The 16,309-nt window shown below is 41.5% G+C and overlaps 1 protein-coding gene and 1 long non-coding RNA gene across 2 annotated transcripts; one reads left to right on the forward strand and one right to left on the reverse strand.

The window, feature by feature from the left end:
• On the forward strand, positions 1 to 1,974 carry LOC110394458. The gene is made up of 3 exons (XR_002435637.1): positions 1 to 474; positions 666 to 761; positions 1,898 to 1,974. It is a non-coding gene; the product is annotated as an uncharacterized LOC110394458 (long non-coding RNA).
• On the reverse strand, positions 780 to 13,825 carry LOC110394455 (serpin B12-like). The gene is made up of 8 exons (XM_021388318.1): positions 13,437 to 13,825; positions 8,738 to 8,923; positions 7,009 to 7,122; positions 6,524 to 6,655; positions 5,653 to 5,770; positions 4,354 to 4,496; positions 2,477 to 2,647; positions 780 to 2,384 (listed from the first exon to the last, which is right to left on the reverse strand). The coding sequence occupies exons 2-8, from the start codon at positions 8,903 to 8,905 to the stop codon at positions 1,980 to 1,982; spliced, it is 1,251 nt and encodes a 416-aa protein (XP_021243993.1). The 5' UTR covers positions 8,906 to 8,923; positions 13,437 to 13,825; the 3' UTR covers positions 780 to 1,979.

Here is a 16,309-nt window from a genome sequence, read left to right on the forward strand (position 1 = left end):
AAAGAAGGGAGATTTGGCTTGAATATGATGAAAAATTATTTCACAGTGATTCTGGTGAGGCACTGGGACATTACGCCCAGACATGTGGTGGAAGTCTCTTCCCTGGTGACACTGAGGAGGCTAGACCAGGCTCTGAGTAACCTGATCTCACTGTAGGTGTCCCTGTTCATTGGAGGGGAGTTGGACTAGATGACCTTAAAAGGTGCCTTCCATGAAGTCAGTATGGATGCCCAACAGCCCACCAGGTGCATGATTGCTGCATGATTGACTGCCAATCACCCAATGGGAGGAGCACATGCCATTGCGTCTGAGCAACTGGAGGGGCATGAGAACAGAACAAAGAGGAGAAAATTTGAAGAGCTGAGTGGTAGAATGGGGACAGTCCTCCACTGAACTGCAGCCATGCAGATCAATGAGATGTCTCTGACTGACCTGCAGCCTCCTGCGGGCCAATGGGATGCTACTGGATCCATGGTAGTGACTACCCCTGCTCTATAGCCAGTTTGCTAGAATTCCTCCCTTTACTATTGCTGACTTTGCCATCTTTCCCACATTCTGATTCTCATGGAGATCAATTCTTATGGACTAAAACATTTTCCAGGTAATGTTTAACTGTAATTTCTATGGCTTGCATTGGCCTTTTCAAAACGTTTTTTCATTCTCAGGGCTGGAGAGACCCGTATATCTCTATACGTGCATCTCAGACCATTAAACTTCACCAGAAAGCAGAACTCAAGGAAAAAAACCAATGCCTTTACTATGTAAGTAATTAACCCTCTTTAGAAATGTGTGTTTCTACATCCTATTCCTGTAGACAGTGTGCATGCAAAATTCTCTTTGGTGTCATTTGAAATTGTGGGAACTTGGAAAAGATTGTCTAGGTTGTGAAGTCTCCATGCTTGGAGATTCTCAAAAGCCCTCTGGGCATGCTCCTGGGCAATGTGCTGTAGGTAGCCCTGCCTGAACAGGAGTGTTGAACAAAATGTCCTCCGGAGGTCCCCTGCAGCATCAACCATGTTGTGATTCTTTAAGGGTGGATTTATTTTCAAAAAAGAATGTTAAAAAGTCCTGTAAAAAGAAAGTCAAAATCTTGTTTTCCCACATACTCAATTGCTGTCATAATTAGCTCTCTTACTAGATGTGTCCATGAGGCATAACCTTGTCCTTTCGCTGAGTGTTCCTACTGTTGTCACTATAAAAAATACAGAGCTCCTAACAAAAATTCATGTGAAAAAGATCTAGTGCTCGTGAAAGGAGTACATGTCATATTCCATCTATCTTCCAATTGATGAGGTGGTACTTCAGATGCAGGCTTATATCTAAATAAATAAATGAAACCAAAGCTGCTTCTAGCATAACCTTTTTATATAGCACAGGGATAAAGCCAGCATACATCATGGGGGAAAAAATGGTACAGTTGTCAGTAAATATATGATTTGGTGTAAATATGTGTATTTGCTGTAAATAAGTATTTCCTACTTGGTTGTGACTGTAGCAGTATAAAGCACCTCCAAAGCCCCTCTCTGCTAATCAAGACCCACTTGGCTGGGAATCAAAAACTACATAGAAAATATAAATGCTCTGGTTTTACTGGCACTTACTGAAAGTTGTTACAAACAGTTCTCCTCAGGTAGCAGCATACAAATTCCACCTTTGCCAGGCAAATAGTGTACTACGTTACATGGCTATTCTGGAGAACTGTAGTCTATACAGGAGCATATGTAGGCCTTGAGGAAACAAAATGTTCTTGGTATCCAGTGAGGTTAAGGGAAAGCTTACTCCTATTTTGGATTCAGATCAATATTTGCCATTCAAGGAGCATAACAGTAGAGCATCCAATTGATGGTTCTAAGCTAAACTGGTTGCAATGATTATTTTGGTCTACAATCTTTTGTAGGATTAAGAATGCATAAGGAGAAAAAATAGTATTTCTGGTTTTCATCCTGGTTTTCCTCACAATGCTGGAAGATGGCCCAAGTTTAAGGTGAGCAGAATTTACCAAAGAAAAGAATGGTATTGGTGGGATTGTGCCTAATAAAGAATAAGAAAGGATGGTCAGCCATAAACACCTCTATGAGAGGAAGAGACCTCCTCACAATGGTTGCTCCTGTAGCAGCTGCTGCTGTGGTGCCCTCCTCATTGACTTCCACGTAAGCCTTGTGGACAATGTTTGACAACACCAGAGATTTCTCAGATGACAACGCAGAAAGATCAGCTTTTGATTCAGTGAAGATGTCAGTCATTCCCATTGCTTTTAATACATCATTGAGGTTAAAGGTGCCTTCAAGCTTGAATCGGGGCAAGTACACCTCCACCATTGCCTCAAACATATGTTCTGAAGAGAACCACAGCATTAAATTTTCATAGGTCATTGTGCTTTCAATCTAGAAGACAGGGAAATTGAAAAGTTTAGATTTTTGCCCAGCTTTAATTCAACCAGCTTTCAGGCTGTCTTAGCCATAGTCCTCAGCCTTACCTGCTCCAGCCCACTGGTAGATCCATCTGCTGTGTCTCCTGGCAGCAGGATTATCATGCTCAGCAACTTCTGAGCATAAGGGAGTTCAAGCACCTGAGTTTCCAGCTCCTCAATATAGCCTAATTTAAACGTGCCTTTCTGATACATCATCTGCACAGGCTTGCTCTCATTCTATTTAAAAGAAAGTGGTGTGATCATATAAGCAATACAGCCCTCGACGTTTAAACTTCAGGTGCAATGTCAGTAGTCTGTTAGTAGCCATAATTTTTACAAGGCTAAACATTTTTCTTTATTTTATTGCACATACAATGACACACAAAACATCAGTTTTGCCATTTGTGTATAGAGGGGATAATTCTTTGGGGGGGGAAAAAAAAACAAAGCAATTTCCCTGCAAATGATCAGGTAGTGAAGTGGCTTAATACTGCTACTCTGCAGCCAAACAAGCTGATGCTGATGGGATTTGTAAGTCCTGGTTTGGAATGGGATAAGGAAGAAATAGCACTGCGGGAATCAGGTTGTCATTTATCAGGTAGATGTTCTGGGCAGGAAGCAACAGACAAGTTAAGAGCAAAATCATAGCCTTTCTATCTCAGGAACGTTCTTCTAGGTCTTCTAATCCTCACTTTCTTTTGTGATGAGTTTGTTCAAAACATATGTAAAGGCTCAAGATTCATTTTACCATGAGCTAACTTCTTATTTAACCTCTAAGTCAGTGAAAGAATTTTAGTAGATAACAGTATTAATTAGTGCATGAAGAAAAGTAGATGCAGATTCTCCCTATCTCATAGTTTCTGTGACTGCAGTAGTGATCTAAATGTTCACAGCTATAGACCATTTTCTATTTTCATAGTCAAAGACATATTTCAAGTAAAAAATTTATGTAACCAAAATTACACTTTCTTGTGTCTTAAATTGCAATCAACGCTATAACTAGGAACGTATGTCTTTCTGGCCTTTCCTTTTTATAGATAAGGAACACCTTAAAGACAGTTTCTCCCAGACAAAGCTCTTCAACTTCAGATCAGAACTAAATCTGTGTTCTTTGTGGGTTCATTTTTTTTGGTGGTTTGTTTGTTTTCTTAAAAATGAGAGCTAGTGTTACATAGGCCCGGCATATGAAAAGAAGACAAAATTGAATTAATTGACACCAAATGGTTTTGCTCATCTTTTTTGAAGACATCTGTTAGACTTAAGCTGAACAGAGCTTGGATTAATGTAGTTGTTAACTTTTTGCAGCTATGTTGACTATACCTTAATTAAGCAACAAAAGCTTCAATGATACATGTACGGTGGAAAAAAGGACTAAAAATTGAAACATAGCAAAAATAAACTTTTAAACATTGCAAATACTATAAATAAACCAAAGTACCCTGTGAGGATATTTCCTGTTTCAAATTCCACCTGCATATATGTAGCTTGCTAATATCTGGCCTCATTTAGTTGGTTGGTTTGGTTTAACCTATCAGTTGCATAGCTCATCCTAAAATGCATTGGATGCATAAAAGCCAGGACAACCCTTCAGAGCCTGTGTGAAATGGGATCTTTGCAATTCGTTTCTATCCATGACAACTGACCGTAGTGACTATTAGGTTCAAAAGTGCTGATCAGGGCTAACGCTTGTGTTTTGCCAGCTATTGAAACAAAATGCTGAGTTGTTACAACTTCTGAGACTTGCACATTTTTTCAGTAAGGTTTACGGTTTTCTTTGAAAAGCCCTGCTGCTATCTCTACCCAACAGGAGAAACAGGTTCAGTTCCCAGCACACCCACGCCTTCCTCACAGCGCAGCTGAATGCCCCCAACTTTGTATGGCTGTGTTATGTTTACTACAGTGATAGGATAAATCATGTTAAGATTTATAGAATGCGTATGTACCTGATTCAGTTTAAAATCTCTCTGTACTGTATTTTTTCCTTCAAATTTGTGTTCCCAGGATGCTTTGAAGTAGATTACATTCACCAGCACCAAAACAGCATGTGAATCAATCACTCCTGGAGCAAAAAGTTCCTTGATTTTACCTGGAGGAAATTATGGAAAACACAGGTGTTTGTTAGTTGTTATGAAGACTTTGGATTGAGACTCAGTTACTTGTCTGTGAACTTAACTTTGGAGTATCTTAGAAATCCAACTCTTTGTTTCTTCAAGAGACAGGGACAATACAAGCAAAGAAATGGTAAATTTCTCAGCACTGTTACCTAGCAGTGGCCTGTTTGGGAGAGGAAGGGGCATAGGACCATGACATTAACCAGCTCTGGGTGTCAGTGGCAAAATGAATGTGCCAGGTTGCACCCTTCTACAGAGAAAGGGGCAGCACCATTAAGCCTGTGTTTCAGTTTACATGAGGCCATCTTTCCCTTTAGACTTTTTTTGTACACAAAGGTTGAGGTAGGATTTCCCAAGCACGCAGGCTTTGTACAGGCACACAGAGCATCGATGGTCTGGGGTTTGCAGCTCTTTCCCACATTAGTCACAAGCTTCTCTGTCAGTGCAAGGACAGGTTTGGTCAGGATATGACCACTAAGAAATTAGAAGCCTTCAAATCTATTCATCTGTCCCTCAGTAACTTCTAGCTTGAGTTCAGCTGGAAGATGTAAAAGATTTTCACCCCGCTGATGTTGCAGCTCTGACAAAACTAAAGGAAAGTGGCATATTTCACATTCAGCTTAATCAGAAAAAAAGCCAGTGGCCTCTGTGCCTGTAAAAGGCAAGAGCTGGTTGGTTGATAGTTGTAATAGTGAATCTCACTGGTGGTCACATCACTCATCTTTGTTAGCATTGCTCTACCTACAACCAGGTCCTCAGTTGACTTCTCTCTCTGCTACGCTGTTCCCAGTCTCACTGTGAAGCTCATAACTTCCATCCCCTGCTTTCCTGTACCTGCAGTGTTGGATATTTTCAGAAGTAATTAATCTATTTAAGCCTTAGAGGTACTGTTGCAGTTATCATGCTAGGTGTGTGGGTAGGAGTATGGCAGTATGTCACAACAAACACATCTTTAATTCAGAAATAGTTTAGCTGATAAGTTACTCTAAAGAATGAATGGGAACTACAAACTGTCTTTGAAGGGCATAAGAAACCTGGAAACATGAACAAGACTTTTCATATGCTGAATTCTTTTTGAAGGAGTGCTGGAAGAGGAAAGGATAGTACAGCTACGGTTTTGCTTTGTTTTACCTTGCGTCTCACTTTCAACCCAATCATTAATTTTTAGCCTGCTTGCTTCAAGAGCCCTTTGAAAGTCCACTGTTTCAAGGGCTGCTCTGTATAGTTCCTTAATGCACATTAGGTATGTCTGTAAAGCAGAATAAAGATTGCGAATTAGCCAAACCTATTCAGAGCTTATTCTCTTTAAAGCCAACAATTCAGAAATGTTTTAGAAATTCTAAGGGTCTCCTTGACTGAGTAAGACAAAATTTGGCTTTGGAAACATCAACTATCAGAATTTGGTTCAGAAAATCTTTGAAGAGGTAATTATTGTCATATAGAGGCAAAAATGTAGATAAATAATAAGAAATACACAATGTCTCCCCATGGAAAACTGCATACCTAAAGCCCAGAAAAAAAAAAAAAAAAAAAAAAAAAAAAGAAAAAAGAAAATGCAAGGTGTGTAGTGTGATCCTCAAGTATCCAAATTATTCAGCAGAAAAAAAAAAAGGGAAAAAAAAAAACAGCAATGCAAAGCTGCAAATAGCAAGATATACCAGAAGTAGCTTGCAGACAGCTTGAATAAGCCATTTTTGGCTACAGTCACACTTCTGGTTGAATGTAGACATATGTCAAAACTGAATGGCCTTCTGCTTTATTTTTGCTCTGCAGGGTGTTATCTTGGTATTTTTTTGTGTTGTTTTTTTTTTTTTTAAACAGAAACATTGAAACCTGATACTCTTGTACTATCTCAGCACTAAGAGATACTACCCTAAGAGATGCTACTCCAAGAAGCACCTCAGATGCTCGAAAATACACGTGAAGGGACAACAGTGAGACATATGGTTACAGGAAAGCTGGGGGTCAGTGCCATGAAGGTTACAAGGTACAGTTAACTTACCTGATGCGGTTCAAATCCTTGCTGGATAAAGAGACTGTTAGCCAGGCTTAAAACGTAGTCACTGCTGAGGTTTTGTAGTTGTAAAAGCAGTGCATGGAATGCTTCGTGGTTAAGATTCCCATCTGTGTTACACTAGGAATATTTCAAACACACCAGTTATGATGATTCCTCAGCATAGCTTTGTTTGTTAATTTGCATTTTCATTAGGTTGCAATGTAGGGCTAACTCCCATTGTAGTTATGTTTAAATTCAGCTAATTTAAGCTTTGTAGCCTGATTTTCCTTCTGCTGGGGTCTTTGGATTTGACTTTATGGAAGACTTGGCTGATAACAAGGTAACACTGTCTAACAGGCATTTCCTAATGGACCAGGCAGACTTTGTGCATGGGATCTTGACTCCCTCCAGTGGCAGACTGTGGTGCTCGACAACTAGTCGGCTACGACGGAGTGAAGGAAAGGCTCATAACTACACAAAGAAAGACATACCAGAGAGAGAGAAGACTTTCTTTCCCGGCTTAGTTCAGACTTGTTTTCTGGGGTTGCACCTTCAAGCTCAGATTCAAGGCTTGTTGTTCCTGCAGCGTTGTTGACATGGAGAGCCTGCAATTGAAGATGTCAAATTATGGCAAATTTAACTGGGATAAAGGCATTTTCCTTGTTTGAAAGATTTACTGTGCTGTCTTGGATAAATGGTGAAAAGTTATGAAAGATATTTCATAGAATAACAGAAAGGTTTGGGTTGGAAGGGACCTCAAAGCCCAACCATTTCCAACCCTGTGCCATGGGCAGGGCTGCTGTCCACCAGCTCAGGCTGCCCAGGGCCCCATCCAACCTGGCCTTGAGCGCCTCCAGGGATGGGGCATCCACAGGTGCTCTGGGCAGCCTGTGCCACTGCCTCACTGCCCTCTGAGTGAATAACATATGCCTGACATCTCACCTGAATTTCCTCTCTTGTAGTTTAGTGCCATTCCCCCTTGTTCTATCACTATCAGACTGTGTAAAAAGTCGGTCCCCCTCCTGCCTAGAAGTACCCTTTGAGTATTTTCCCTTTGTATTTTCTCAGCTGCACTCAGACTGGAAAGACAGAATTGAATTTGTCCAATATTCATGTTCAAATTCACGTTTCTATGTTAGTGTACAAAGAAAAACTTGCATTTAGTCCCCCAAAATGCTACTCTTCAGTATCTCAATATTTTTTATATTTGATTTGTATTTTCATTGCTATAGTAATATAATAATATTGCTATATTGCTTAAATTTCAAAATGAAAAGTTGCCTCAGGCAGAGAGACAAAAATATTTTGCTTTGGAAGCATCCAAACTGGCTTTATGCAATCATTCATAATCTTTGTATCAGCTCAGGAAATGTATCAAAGCCATAGTGCTCTTGATGGAAATCGGACCTTGTTTCCAGTGTGCAAATATCTCACTGAAAAATTTTTAAATGCTTATCCATGGTGATATTGTCTCAGCATACAAAGGCTTAAGCTCTTTTTGTAGAGTACTGGGTCTTCACTGCTTTCCTAAACTAAGCAAGAGTCCCTTGGAACCTCATAAGGGGAATGTGTCTCCCTTGGCAGCAGCTGACCCATGGCAGTGTTAGGATATGGTGGATGAAGATCCACCAGGACACAGCCAGAGCTGGCTACTGCCTTATGCTACGTGTACCTTAGGAGTATTGGTCGCTTACTGCTCTTGGAAACAAATAAGAAAAGAAATAAAAGATCACAGGACATACAGTGTTGTAGTAGGCGTGTTGCGGACCTCGGTTTGTAACGCGGAAAGGCCCTTCCCCATATGCCTGTTATTGGTTCGCCTCTTAGGAGGCGAATATGGAGAGGAATAGATTTCTGCATGCCCGCCCTGTGCGATATGTAGGTGAGACATTTTGAATCTTGAATGTCACAAGCGATAATTTTGAAACCAAGCCTGATATTTGGCAGCAGGCTGGGGGAAGACCAGAGTTTCCTGCTGTGCGGCATCACATCCCCACATTCAGCTCTTGCCCCACAGCCCTGCAGAATGGGAGCATGAGGCCACTCATGCAAGCAGATGGCAGGGATCTCAGCACACCAAGCACTGCTCTCAAGGCAGCACCTGAGCTTGTGTTTATGCTTGTTTCCTAAGCACACATGTTGTGCTGCAGTGCCCAACATTGCCATTAAGGGAGCAGCAAGCTATGTGGAAGCATCTCAGAATGTTTCAGTGGTACTTACATTTTCTATCTGAGTGGCAGTGTTGTTTCGTGCCCCTAGAAGGATCAGGCCAAGTGAAGTAGAGATGCTCACTGGAGAAAAAATTATGTTTTGGCCTTCTGCTGTTCTGTTGACTTTATCGTAGAGATCAAGGCAAAACTCAGTAATCAGTCTAGAAATGGAACCCATTGTGAAGCCCACAGCTGACTGGGAACAAAAAGGGAAAGGAGAAATGTGAATTGGCTGATTGCTTAGCTAGATCACACTGCGAAATATCTGTCTGCCCTGAAATCATCCCATAGTTGGTTGTTAAATAGTACAAATGTGCTAAATTCTGAGTTTGAAATAGCTGGTTTTGCACACATCTATCAATTCACACTCACATGGATACAGCAGGATCTGGAAAAGAGCCCCATACTCATACCATATGGGAATTCCTTAGAAATAATTGTTTTTCCATCTTACCCCGCGATGTATCTGATTTCTTCTGAAAAAGAAAGTTTCATATGGTCTATCTTACTTGCTCTTATTTGTAAGCGAAAGGTTGTGGTATTTAAATCAGTCAGCTGTGGATTTTCCTTCTACAAACTAGTTTAACATATGTTGTCATATCAACTCTTTCCTCTTGTAAGAACATGATTAGTGACAGATTGGGGTGACAGAAACTATGCAGGCATCTAACCACATCTGGTAACCTGAGCTGTGGTGTGAGGGATTAGAACAACAGATTTATGAAAATAAAATTACTAATAATTATTTTCATGTGTGAAGAACGGACATAAACAGCTCTTGATACTACTACCCATGGAAACATGAACAGTTTGCTGTATGCTTCGTGTCTCCTCATTGATTTGATAGGAACCACTGATTCAGAAAGGATGAACAGTGGCAATTTCCAAACAAAGCAATAGCTCAGCAGCCCCAGAAAGTTGTATGCTTCCTGTTCAATGACAGGACAAGCTCTGTGTTATTCTTTTCTCTTGTACTGGAAATACAGCAGTCTGATATCTTTCTTGTGGGTCATTAAATCCACTCTGCTAAGAACAATTTGGGACCAAGTTATAGCTTGGTCTTTTCATGAAGAATGCCATCTGAAAAAAAAAGAGGGTTTTAAAAAAACCCTTATCAGTCCATTAGGGAAAGAATTGTAAAGCTGTTGTGTGGATAGCAGTGGCAGCACACAAGCTTTTCTCAAAATATTATACCATAAAAAACCTACATCAGTTTTAGTGTCAAACAAAGGATATTCTGGACAGCACACCAGAAAAATGTAAGGAAAGTAAAGCATACACTATTGGCTGTTTGCAGACATAGAGATTAGTAGCTGTGGCCTGCGTTCCAGAAAGGTTCCTTGTTTAGGGGAAAATACACAACACAGTGTGGAGAGAAAGCACACAGGTCAGGGTGGCTCTAGCTTTCAGCCTGTGCTGGGACAAGAACTACTCAGTGTCCTGCACTGACTGCAAGGATGCAGAGCACACACTGCCTCTCATTCAGGTATGAGCCACGCAGGAAGTTTGCATGAGAAGCCAGAAGTTACCAGGATGTAAGAAGGTGCTGTGGCTCTGCTGAGGTGCAGCAGTTGTCTGTGCAAGCAGCTTAGCTTGCAGCAAGTGCCAGACAATGGGGATGAACTCAGCCCACAAGAAAAAAGGCTTAGCCTAAGATAGATTGACAGGAAAGTCAAGTTGCTGAATATATGAAGGTGCTCTTATGTGGTGAGTGCAGGCACTTCTTTCCTTTTACCTAGCTTGAAATAATAAGTTAATATATATTTCATTTGAAGACACTTGTTTCACCCTGAAGTCCAGTAGTACTTCATACGAAGACCGAACATAAATGGGCAGAACAGAGGAGAAACACTCAAAAGATACTCTGAACATGAGTTACATCTCATTAAGCCTGAAAACAACTGTTCTAGAACACTAGCTCTGCTGCTTCTGTCCTTACATGAAATGCTGTTTTCATTTTCCTTTTAACAACATCATGGTCATCCTACCACAAGAAAAAGACACTGCGGTAACTGTTTCTCTTTTCTTCCACCCTCATTAAGTATTACCCACAACCTTCTGAAAACAAAACTCAGCACTTTTTTAAAGTTTGTGTTGCTCTACTTTCACAGCTGGTGAAAGAGCTAAAATGGATCTGGGAGGTTGTTTACTGTGAATGTAGGTCAGGATGCATGTAGTAGGTGTGTCCAGACCTCAAAAGGCGTCGAGGAGACAACAGGAGCTAATGAACTTCTTCAACAGAAGGGAGGCACCTCCACCCTAACCCACAGGGAAAGAACCAGCCACCAAGCACAGAAGGAGAGCCTGAGAGCTGGAAACAGGTTCTAAAGGCAAGCATCTGGCATACAGAGGTGTCCATGCCTTTAGAAAAAAGCAGCAGACTGTCTTCAGACTGACGTCCAGGTACAATCACAATGGCCAGCTCCATGGTTTTGTGTGAGCTATTTAGAGGGCTGCCCCAGAAACACAGCGCAACAGTGGAGGGAGAGGGGGCGTGGGTTGGAGAAGGAACATTCTTACTGGAGAACCAAAGGATTTAGTGAACTTTATGAATGGATATTTGGGGAAGGAGAATGTGTAGGTTTGATTCCACACCATTGAGCCATGCTTATGATCTCTGTAATCATTTGTCGGTGAGAGTTTTGGAGCCACTGTGAGGACAGAGGAGCTTGGAGAACATCTAGATGTTGGACAACAAATGGAAATGGTACTTTTAAAAGCTCTTGGAGTGGGAAGGAGAGAAAATAAAAGATCAAAAGAAGTGTTCCAGGAAGATCACAGCTGTTGTTCTGCACCGGACAAAGTGTTTGCACAGAAAATTAGCAATTGTGCAGAGGCAGCAAGCAGGGTTGTGGTTTTATGGCTGATGAAGGGAGATGTTTTGCATGATGGCTCAGTAGCTGTTAACATAGTCTAGGAGATGGAATTGCTGGTGTTGTTATACGTGAGCAGGGAGCTAGCCAGGAAAAGAGCCTCCTTCTGTAGAAACCACTGTATACCAGACGCCTCATAAAGATAACAAATTGCTTCCATGGCTCTGTGAAATGAAAAATGCTCCTTTTCTATAGCTATTCATGCCCTGTTCTCTCTGTAGAGTTCGTTTCGGGCTAAAGATGAAATCAAAGCAAAATTTCTCAAAGAATGAAAAGCTGTGCTCAAGGCTATCATGATTAATAGATGTGTTGTGTTACGTTATGCAGTCAACAGGAGGAAGCAGTAAATAAGATGTGGATGCTAGAAGAGTGGTAGCCTGGTTCGTAAGGTAATTCTATATGTAGAAAGGGAAAGCAAGAAGGATCCAGTTTTCCCTGATACTGCATGATAATTCCAGTTGCATACTTGCTCTACTTCCCATTAAAGTGCTTTAATGTACATTTATCTCTCATAAGCAAAGGAAGAGAGAACAGGCAGAAATTATATGTGTCTGTCCTAGAAAAGGAGAATGCAACAGATAATACAGTGTCCTCACCTGAAAAATCTACAGTTGGTAGAAGTTACTTTCTTATTTTTCATGACCATACATACAAAAACTTTTCAAAGTGTTTTTGTGGTTTTTTGGATTTAAAGGGACACAACACATAAGAAAAATGAAATTTCCTTTAACACAGAAATTCTAATCTTCCCCATGCGACACAAAATATTTCCAAAGTAATGTGCTTTAAATTAAAACCCAGTACATTTCAGCACAAAATATATTTTCAAGAGAAATGTTGCCAAGTCCATGTTCCAAACAACTTAGCCCCTCATGCTGCCGTTTTTATACAGGAAAGGGCTTTCCCTGACTGGTTCTATTATTTTGCATCAGTACCTCCAGGATGTATCTTTTCTGCTTCTTTCTAGGATGATTATTCCTGCGTGAACAGACATGGATGTACATTGGCCGTACAGTGGCAAGATATTTGTTATGCCAGTGTGTAGTTGCATAAACTTCTCAGCAAATTTTTAAACACCACTGCCAAAGCCAGGAGCAAATATGTTGATATTGAAGCATCCCCATTACCAAAACAAAATTTGAAGCATACTCCACCCTTCCTATTATATACAGCCATTGTTTAAGAACATAAACAATCCTGGCAGCAGAGACCTGGGTACAGAGGAAACACCCTAGCCTGCAACCAAGGAATTGCATGCCCTCTCTTGTCTAGTGAACATTTCAAGGCTTTTCCTTGTGCCGTGGAAACCTGAGTAAAGAAGGAAAATTAATCTGTTTCTATTAATTTGTGGGTGAGTTTACCTGGATCATCTGCACCATCGCTTCCTCTGAAGCCCATTTTTTTAGAGTGGGTAGGGCTGCTCTAAAGCAGCCCTTCGGCCCTTCTGGAGAAGTAGGCAGAAAAGCATCTGCATGTGGTATAAGCCACTCAGTCTGTGGCAGTTATAGCTCTCCGAACAGGCAGCAAGGACCTAGGGCAATTTCACAGTCAAAAGTCCGAGAAATTTAGGCAGGCATCTTTAGATTCATAGCTTTGGGCACATGTTCCTAAATTCCCAGCCTTGCCCCAGAGAAGACCAACTCCCTTTGTAGTAGCTCTTCAGTCACCCAGATTTTAGAGGTGTCTTTTGCTCTCTCCAGCCTGTGAAAGCACCTCCCTCTTTGCCCCATCTGTAAACATGATGTTTACTTTACCAACCTTTAGACTGATTTGGATCTGCCAAAAAAAAAAAAAAAAATACCTACAAGTTATTTCTGAAGAAAAAAGTTTGTTTACCTTCTTGCCCAAAGAGGTTAAATGAAGAACACAACAGCTGAGCTCTGGAGCACCTTCCTGTGTGTACTCTATTATAAATTTCTTCCACTCTCTTGTGGGAAAGTTCAGTCTCTAGCCAATTGTTGATAAAGGCTGCACATTGTAATTTCATGCAAATGTCATCACGCAGTTTCCTGCAGAAGACCAGGAAACCTATATCTAGCAATGTGCTAACAGCATTTCTCTCAAAGCTGCCCAACTAGTTTGGCAGGAGGCATCCTGGCAACATCTCCTGACTGCAAAGCCAAGTCATCCTTGGCTGGAAAACAGCATTAACACTGGAGATCCATGGCTGTAGTGCTGTGTATAGTCCCTTTTGAATTTGGTGGTGTCAGGACTTGGACACTGGAGTGTGCAGGATTCTTGCTAGGATTTAGAGATTCCTTGTTTGGAGCTGAGCTTGCTTGCAGAAGTAGAGCAAATGAATAGGAAATGCATGAGCTTTACGTTGCCTACAGATATTTCTCTCTTTCAAGTACAGAGCCAGCCTTGTGTGTGTGGAAGGATTTTAATTAGGGAGAGGAAGAAGTATTTCCTTGATCTGCAACAGGAATTCCCACCCAGGGGGTATTCTTTTAAATCACTGGATAAGAATAGGAGTCCAGGAGAGGCTTCTCACATGGGTTGTGTCTCCAGCATGCAGTGAGATGCAAAGAAAGAGATGGGAAGCACAAAGCTGCACCTAGTATTAGATCTCCCCAGGAATATTTTCCTCCTTTTCACTTTTTTTTCTGTTCTATTTGCATTCACTTCACTGTTTGCTTTTCCTTTCTGCATATTTCTGCTGTCTTCTTAGTCCTTTGTTTCTGTCTCTTTATGTTTTTTTTTCTTTCTTTACATTGCCTTTCCCATTCCATTCTCCATATAACTCTTTTCTTCTGCTGCTTTTATGATTCCTAGCCATTCTTCAGTGTCATTTTTTAAATACCTTTTGTTACTTTCCTTCTTTCAATCTCTGTGCTTTCTCCCTCTCTCTTATACTGACATCATTCCTCCACTCATTTCTTTGATTTACTCTGTATATCCTCTTAGAACTTCTTTGCAATATACTTCACTGCTTTGTCTCAGAAAATTGCACCATATGTGCAAATTCTGACCTTTCTAGGCCCTTAGGATAGATTCACAGAATCGTAGAGGTTGGAAGGGACCTCTGCAGATCATTGAGTCCAACTCACTGCTAAAGCAGCTCCCTAGAGCAGGTTGCACAGAAAAGCATCCAGGCAGATCTTGAGTATTTCCAGAGGAGACTCCACAGCCTCTCTGGGCAGACTGTTCCAGTGCTCTGTCACCCTCAAAGTAAAGAATTACTTCCTCGTGTTGGTATAGAACTTCCTGCATTGCAGTTTTTGCTCATTTTGCCCATCTGTTTGGTGTCACGAGACACCAAACAGAGCCCGGCCCCATCCGTTTGACTTCTACGTTTCAGGTATTTGTAATCATCACAAACATCAACAATCCACACTTTGTGGCCCTCTGCTGGACTCTCTCCACTAGCTCCCTACCTTTTTAGAACTGAGGAGCCCAGAAATGGACACAGTACACCAGATGTGTCCTCACCAGGGCAGAGTAGAGAAGGAGGATCACCTCCCTCAACCTCCTGGCCATGCTCTTCTTAATGCACCCCAGGAAACTATTGGCCCTTCTGGGCCATAAAGGCATGCTGCTGGCTCACGGCCAACCTTTTGCCCACCAGGACACCCAGGTTCTTCTCTGCAGAGCTCCTCTCCAGCAGCTCAGCCCCTTACCTGTACTGGTACCTGCAGTCATTCCTCCCCAGGTGTAGGACTCTACACTTACTCTTGTAACATACCCAAGGTTCAAAACTGCACTGCTTTTCCAGCCAGGCCAATTGCTTGTATGAAACATTTTTCAAGTTTCAAAACCAGCTGCTCATCCCCATAAACAATTTCTGCTACTGCAACACATTTAGATGTATCAGTTCTCTTCTATGAAATGCTGGGAGCAGGAAGTGGGAATGACTGTGCAGCTAAGCAAGTGATGAGATTACTAGATGCATAACACTGCAGTTTGCAACCGCCTGCAAAAGCCAGCCATGGCTTGCTTTTTTCCATCAGGCCGGTTACCCATCATTGGATAGTAATGCTGTGTTGAAAGGTGAGGTGGAGTAGCTTGGTGATCTGAGCAAGTCCTCACCTATGCTCACTTTCTCCGTCACAGCCAACGCCTTTCAGCACAAATAGATTTCTGTAAGCTCCCACACAGGTTTTCCCATGTCCTCCCATGCAATTTCTTGCCCATGGCCCAGAGGCCAGAATGGGTGGAACTGTACAATACCCTGTAATGGCATTTCTCACGTTAGCAGGAGCTGTTCTGATATTTCCCTCTCACATGCTGCAAGTTGAATAGGTTTTACACTGGGACTTCTAAATTTCCATAAGACTGGAAGGGTCTAGGAAACAGGACTTGTACACTAGAGTCCAATTGCTGAATAGAACAAGGCTGATGTCCATTACACCAAAAGCATAAGGCTGGTCTGCTGGCTTCAAAGGGCTCACAAAGACAGATTACATCACAGCTCTACCTGCAGCTGCACTTTCTGGCCCTCTGTTGGCTATTTGGGTCTATTCGTGTTGTTGCTTGTTTGGTTTCCATCCACACTTGTCTCCTTCAAACTGGGCTGTGGCACAAGCCTAACACCTTATCTGAACTCACTTACTAGGTATTAGTATATTAGATCATTTAAGATACCATTAGTAAAAGCTAAAATTCATGATGATTAGCAGCTTAACAAAGCAAGATTAAGTATTAGTCTAGTCTGGGCTTGCTGGTAGGAAATAAGAAATATTTTCTAAAAGTAGAGAGAAGAAGCAGAT

The sequence above is a fragment of the Numida meleagris genome, chromosome 2, assembly GCF_002078875.1.
Source record: "Numida meleagris isolate 19003 breed g44 Domestic line chromosome 2, NumMel1.0, whole genome shotgun sequence".
Classification (NCBI taxonomy): Eukaryota; Metazoa; Chordata; class Aves; order Galliformes; family Numididae; genus Numida; species Numida meleagris.